The 6,861-nt window shown below is 43.2% G+C and overlaps 1 protein-coding gene across 1 annotated transcript; it reads left to right on the forward strand.

Moving 5' to 3' along the window:
- The first annotated feature begins 236 nt into the window (after window positions 1–236).
- On the forward strand, window positions 237–6,217 carry ifrd1 (interferon-related developmental regulator 1). The gene is made up of 12 exons (XM_062382749.1): window positions 237–472; window positions 2,421–2,525; window positions 2,875–2,956; window positions 3,147–3,271; window positions 3,427–3,584; window positions 3,734–3,784; window positions 4,055–4,233; window positions 4,339–4,447; window positions 4,683–4,817; window positions 4,975–5,103; window positions 5,388–5,483; window positions 5,593–6,217. The coding sequence occupies exons 1-12, from the start codon at window positions 442–444 to the stop codon at window positions 5,677–5,679; spliced, it is 1,287 nt and encodes a 428-aa protein (XP_062238733.1). The 5' UTR covers window positions 237–441; the 3' UTR covers window positions 5,680–6,217.
- The last annotated feature ends 644 nt before the right edge of the window (window positions 6,218–6,861 follow it).

The following is a 6,861-nucleotide window of genomic DNA, read 5'->3' on the forward strand; positions in this document are numbered from 1 at the left end:
GATGTCTTCCAGTTTGTATTATATATAAACTCCTGTTTCATATGTGAGAATTTTGTTATCTCTGTAGCATGTGTTACATCAGTAGAAAGTTATGATGACGTTTCACCGTGTTTGTGTGAGTGCTCGCTGCATCACGCGCCAACACACGCGACGCCCTGCTCCCGCCCCCTGATTGGTCAGCGGTGCCGGGAAACCTCCTCGTGACATGTCCGCCGGTATAAAGCTCCGCCGCCGCCGTGCGTGCACGCAGCCGTAGTGTATGAGGAAAATGTATCGTCTCGGCCTCCAGTCTTTCTCCCAGATCGCTCTCCGCTCCTTTTCGTCCTCTGCTCCGCGGGAAGGTTTTCATTTTACGAGACAATACAGTAAAAGCTGGTCGTGTATCGGGTGATTTTGGATCAAGAGGTTTCTGTTGTTTTTCCGCCTTGATCCGCACGGAAAATGCCGAGGACCAAGAAAAAGCACAGCCGAGGTGAGTGTGCCGAGCGGCCGCGTTTCTCCGGCCTTGCCCCGGTTTGGCTGACGGGAGTTGTAGTTCCCAGAAGCGCGGGTCGACCATTGACTTGAGTGGAGTGAGCTGGCGGGGAGGACTACAAAAGATGGAGGCTGGCATACGTCAAAACAACAAGCGGGCTAGCTGCGGTCACACAAAGCGGCGCTGTTATTGACAACCTGCTTTCACCCGACAACGTTGTTTAGCTTCATATGTGTGGTCACACGTGTTTACCAGCCATTCAGTGTTTTATTTATTCGACCAGAGCTAAGGCTAATGGACTTTGTACGCTAACAGCTGCTAGCTTAGCGTCAACTAGCAAGATGTCGCTTTGGTAACTCAATGGCAGCTGATATGGTTGCTATTAGCATTAAAGAGGAATGTCTTGGCAACACACTTTAGCTCACAACTCGTACAACGTGACTTCCTTTTGTTTACACGTTGACCTCAGTTAAACTTTAGCCTCACGGTTCGCTCCTGCTGTTGGCGTTAGCTCGGTTTAAGCTAGTTTGTGAGGTGGATATTATAGTTTCCACACAGTGGGCGGATATTTTGGACTCCAGAGAGCGGGGAGGAGGATTTCTCAGAAATCAGCTGTAGAGTGTGGAGGGGGTTAGAGAGTCCACGTCAACACCGAACACACATGGATTAAATGGCTGATTCGATTCTGATGGAGTTTCCTGTAGCTCTAATCCTCGTTCGCGGAGTTGCTCTGAATCCATGCTTGGTTTTGAGTCCTGTAAATCAAACAGTAATACGTTGACATGTCTATCAGAGGTGAAGTCAGGTCATGGCACAGACTCCTGCTCAGTCTGCTTTCAGTGCACAACAGTGTCTGCTAAAAATGGTTGTTTATATTTAGTTAGATGTGTTTCTTAATAAAATTGAGTTCGACTATCATTTAGTAGAAAGCATTTTCTAACCAAGGCCCAACAAACTCCATAATGATCCACATTTAGACAAATTTGTGTTTATTTTCCTACAGCAGACAAATCTTCACGAATGTTTGTCTCAAGGGAAATATCAAATTGACCTGGAATAGAGACTAATGGAGAGGGGGGGAAACGATCTAAAACCCAGTTAGACACACCAATCCACACTTTAATGAACTCCTTCTTCAACCCTCCCCATCCTTTTTATGTTTCAAGCTTTATGAAAATGGGTTTAGTAGTTTTTGCGTAACTCTTCTATCTACCAAAAAAAAAACAAATGCTGGTAAACAATCTCCTTTGGTCATTTTTCCAAATCGTTAAATGATTAGCTCTCCAGACTGATTTTCACACCCACTTTGCTGCTAGTTTTCACACCCCTCCAGTTTCCAGGAAGACTTTAAAAACATAATATCCAAAGACTGGCAGCTATACAAGTATTGTGTGTTTTAAGTGCCTGTTGTCTGCAGGTTTTCCTTCCAGAAAACAATCTTCTAACTGTGATTTATGTATTGTAATGATAATCACATGCACCATCTGTGGACTCTGAAAACTGGCTTCTGTCTGTCCCTGCATGACACGTGGATGCTGACTCTTGTGTTTATGGAATGCACCCAAACAGCACTTGACTCTTCTGAATAGCAAATGCAGTGGTTCCCTGTGTTTCTGTCATGCCACGTCTCTTAGTTCGCCGTGTGCCCGAGCCATGTGCCGCCGACCCACGCAAGACGACGAAAGCAATGTCGTGTTTACACAGCAAATAGACGTCCCCCTGACCCAGAAGACGTGGTCACGGTGTATTTTCATGTGAGATAATGAAAAGTACAGCAGGATAAGGTCTGCTACAGACATAAACTGATTAGATAACAGCAGCTTTTGCCACAGTACCTGTGTGGAGCTTGTGTTATGTAATGGACTTTCATAGACCTGCTGCCCTGTCCTTAACACATTTAATTTGATTAGGCCGAATTACATCACCTGTTCTGTTTTCTTTCCAGGGGGGCACAATGGCAATGTGCAGCCCTTCAGTGATGAGGACGCCTCTATTGAGACCCTCAGTCATTGCAGCAGCTTCAGTGACGCCACCAGTGTAGCGGACGAAGGTAGGTTTGTGTGTACATTACAGCTGGGTGTGCGTTTGTCTGTATTACGTGTGCTCATCCTGCTGCTGCTGCCAGTTGTTAAGCATTCATCGTCAAACAGGAATGTACTGGATGGCTGGAGTGTATGAGATAACTCTTGGTTTGAATCTTTTACTGGAAAGTTTCTTATTTGCAAATAAACTGTTTTGTAAACAAAAGAACTCAAATTTTGGTTTAGTCCTCGAATGTTGGAGAGGACCCACTCAGAAAACCTCAGCTCCTCTGTTTTTTGTCAACAGACTTTTTCTACATTTACTCGGTGCACACCAGCAGGTGAGCGTGCATTTAAACTGTCCGTCTGTGTCTCTAGGTGGCGAGGCTAGTGAAGACACAGCCCAGGAGGATTTTCAGTACAAGCTGAAGGGCTTCATAGACAGCACCGTGGATAAGAGGTAAAAACCTGGCCCTTTTTCACCCCCAGTCTAAACATGTTTGCTGATCACAGCATGCAGATCATAGCAAACCTGAGCAGCTAATGGGTCAATAATGACTTAGTGACATTTGATGACGTGCATCACTCCTCCGTCAGATTGAATAATTTTGTATAATAATAACAATGAATGTTTGTATGTGTTTCCTCAGTGCTAAGACCCGTCAGGGGGCACTGGATGGACTAAAGACGGCAATGGCCACAAGGATCCTGTACGAGTTCATCTCTGACAGAAGAATGACCATCACAGACAGCATCGAACGCTGCCTTAAGAAAGGTACCTGAAATGAATTCAGCTGTCTGGTGTTGCTCTTTTTGTTTTGTCTGAAGGGAATTGGAAGGCTGGGGTTTAATACACAAAGTAAATAGCTTTTGTGCTTTACTTCTTCAAAATCCGACTTGTCTCATAATGCCCATCTCTCTGGATGCCAGGTAAAGGCGAGGAGCAGCGAGCGGCAGCGTCTTTGGCCTGCCTGCTGTGTATCCAGCTGGGCTCGGGCATCGAGAGTGAGGAGGTGCTGAAAACCCTGAAACCAGTCTTCAAAAACATCCTGGCAGACGGATCAGCCAACATACAAGCCAGACAGGCTGTGAGTACAGGATTTATATTGTGATGATGTCTGCAGATACATTGGAAATATGCATCTTGGATAAAGATGCTGTAAAAAATGTTGTGCCTGCATCTGTGAGCTTTTTAAAGGAGATTTTTCACTGAAAGATGTCTCTGTATCTGTCTTAGGTGGCAACAAGTCTGGGACTGTGTAGTTTAGTTGCAGAAGATGACATTTTGGTAAGTTTCTGATCTCTTTTGAAGTATTTATTTTAGCTGACCCTCTTAAGCTTAAGGGCAAGACACATTAAAGTATTTTTTTAGAGCCTTCTGTCGGCCGTATTATTTGTTCTTATAGATTCTGGCATTTTGCCTCTTCCTGTTTTACCATTCATCATGTCAACTGCTCTGGCAGCTGAACTCTGTACCGCCTGGAGAAATTAGTCAGAAATGATAAACCTGTTATCTAACAGCTTTTATGTGCTTGCTGCTCACCGCTTCTTGCTTCAGGACGTGCATGCCACCATGGAGTGCTTTGAGAACCTGTTCTCCCGGTCCTGTGCGAGGTCGGACGGTACCTGTCCTTCGGTCAGTCCGCAGATGAGCCAGCTGTACACCAACGCCCTGCTGTCCTGGGCACTGCTGCTCACCATCTGCACCGCCAGCCAGCTCAAAGTCGTCCTGCACAAGTACGACCCGCTGTCGACCTCAACATTAAGTTACTAGTTCACTGCAACCCAGAGACGTATGGGCGTATTTGTATTAATATTAACTGCGTGTGTGCGGTCTTGCAGGTACCTGCCGAAACTACCGAAGTTGCTGGAGAGTGAGGATGTCAACATGAGGATTGCTGCAGGGGAGACCATTGCCCTTCTGTTTGAGCTGGCCAGAGACATGGACGCTGTAAGTTCATATCTGTCCCACTTCATCTCCCACTGCTTATTATTACTACATTCATCTGGACTTAAACTGCTTCTTAATTACTATTACATGATGCAAATGCCCCTCATTTGACTATCTTTAACTAAATCTGCATCTTCATCTGACTTTGAATTTGATAAATGGTGTCTGCAGATTGCGATTTCTAATTTTTACATTGGACTTGAATCCAGAATTTCTACCTTTTGTCTCCCTTCAGGATTTTGACTTCGATGGCTGGGAGGAACTGTGTGATAAACTGAACTCGTTGGCCACAGACTGTAACAAGCACAGAGCCAAGACGGACAAGAGAAAGCAGCGCTCTGTGTTCAGGGACGTGCTCAAGGCTGTAGAGGTGAGTTTGACAGAAGCTTGTGTTTACAGCCTAAACTCTTGAGCTTTGATTCAGATTCTGTTCTTTGTCAGAATGAAGTTGAGAGGAAACTTTTCTTTTTTGAATGATCCGTATTTGGTCGTGGATATTTTTCTCACTTTCCTTCGTGTCTCTCCAGGATGGTGAATTCCAATCTGAGACCATTCGCTTCGGGACAGAGCGCATGACCATCGACAGCTGGGTCAGAAAGAGGACGTATGACGCATTCCGGGAGTTTGTGGGCTCTGGGATGAATGACCACCTACAGGTAGCTTACTAATGACTTGATAAATATCTGTCTCACTGCCTAACTCTAAAATGAAATGGGTGCTTCTACAGGGAGATAATGTAAGATGGAAAAAAACAACCTATTCCAAGTATCTGGCTGTGGAAAAGTGTGACATTTCACATGTGAAGATGAGAGAATTGAACATATTTCACAGCATCTAAAAGTTACTTGCTACTGCCGGTTAGATTGTACTTCATGCTTATAAAAAATGATTCTATTAACAGTCGGCATTAAATAATATATTTGTTTTTTACTTGAATCAGGGAAATGAATTCATCAGAGACGTGTTTGAACTTGGACCACCGATACTGGTTGATGCCGCCACAATGAAGGCCATGAAAATACCTCGCTTTGAAAGGGTACGTACACTACACAGGTTACTGGTGTTTATTAATTATTAATCACCTGTGGCGACTTAATTATGCCTCTTCGCATATTCATGACACAAATCCCATCTTTTTGTTTTAGCATCTGCACAACTCTGCTGCATTCAAGGCTCGGACCAAGGCCAGAAGCAAGTTCAGGGACAAGAGAGTGGATGTGGGAGAATTTTAAGTTTAATAATTATTTTTTTTGGACTCTAGTAACCCATTTATCATGCTTTCCTGCTTTTTTAGACAAATTGTTCACATGTGTTCTCCCCTGAAATCATTCGAGTCTCTAACACTCTCCTTCTGTTGACGTAAGAGTCGGCCATATCAGACACTCTGCTCTGTAAAGGACGATGCTTCTTTTTTTTTTTTTTTTTTTACAGTAGCTACACTTTACATCTACAGGAGGTGGGTGTCAGGGCTTTGTGTGGAGTCCAACATTAATATATTCACACATTAACTGGTGTTGTACATACAGTGTGTATTTGTTTTCTTGTGTTAATATTAATTTTGTGGCCTTTTTCTTTGGAGCGTTGTAATTTATGATTTTTGTGAGCAATTGTCTGGCACTATGTATTTCTCTTTGGTTAATAGTAAAAAAAACCATGTAACTGTCCTGTTGTATTATGTTGCACTACCTTGGTATTACATTAAGTTGTATTTTAGTATCAGGTGTGTAATTTAAAGACAAGGGTGGTGAAATAAACTCTAAAAAGCTGTAACAGGTGGTTGTAATGTTTAAGTTACGAAATATACTGTGCTTAATGGACACATCCTCGACATAGATTTGATGTCTTGGGTCAAAGAATCACTGGAAATGAAAATGCCAGAAGGTGAGAAGATGGGTTATTTTTTCAGCTTCACTTTCAAATCCCGGGAGATAAAGAAATGTAATTTGGGCTGAGGGACAAATCTTATTAGAGTTCAACCAAGGTAAAGTTATGGTGGGGGGACTGAGCAGTTCACCCCTGCCTACTGTTCACCTTCCCAGATAGATCTCAGACTGAATGTTTGAGGTTTCTGATATGGCCGTCAAAAAAAAAAAAAGGCTCCTCTTTTAAGAAGTCGAAAAAGAATCTAATTTAAAAGAAGTAAAATAACCAACTTCAACTAAGATTAACAAAATGACTGCTGGGTAAAACTCCAGACCCAACCCACAATGCATCATAGTATCTGGGGATATTTCTCTAAAATACCCAACTTAAGAGGTAAACCCAGCGGCACATCTTTGATTTTTCTGAATCGGGGGGCCCTTATACATCCATGCACAATTCCTGATTCAGTAAGTTTCACATTTAAGTCTTTACTAAGTTTTTACTATTAGCTTGAAGCTTCAAATAGTCCCAACAAAAGTGTTGACCTGTTG

This window comes from Platichthys flesus, chromosome 23 (assembly GCF_949316205.1).
Source record: "Platichthys flesus chromosome 23, fPlaFle2.1, whole genome shotgun sequence".
NCBI lineage: Eukaryota > Metazoa > Chordata > Actinopteri > Pleuronectiformes > Pleuronectidae > Platichthys > Platichthys flesus.

Excerpts from the sequence above, each read along its gene's own strand:
- ifrd1 (XM_062382749.1), top strand. The coding sequence starts at position 442 with ATGCCGAGGACCAAGAAAAAGCACAGCCGAG. Across the intron at positions 2,957-3,146 it reads GACAGCACCGTGGATAAGAG|TGCTAAGACCCGTCAGGGGG; the intron begins GTAAAAACCTGG and ends GTGTTTCCTCAG. Across the intron at positions 3,272-3,426 it reads CGAACGCTGCCTTAAGAAAG|GTAAAGGCGAGGAGCAGCGA; the intron begins GTACCTGAAATG and ends TCTGGATGCCAG.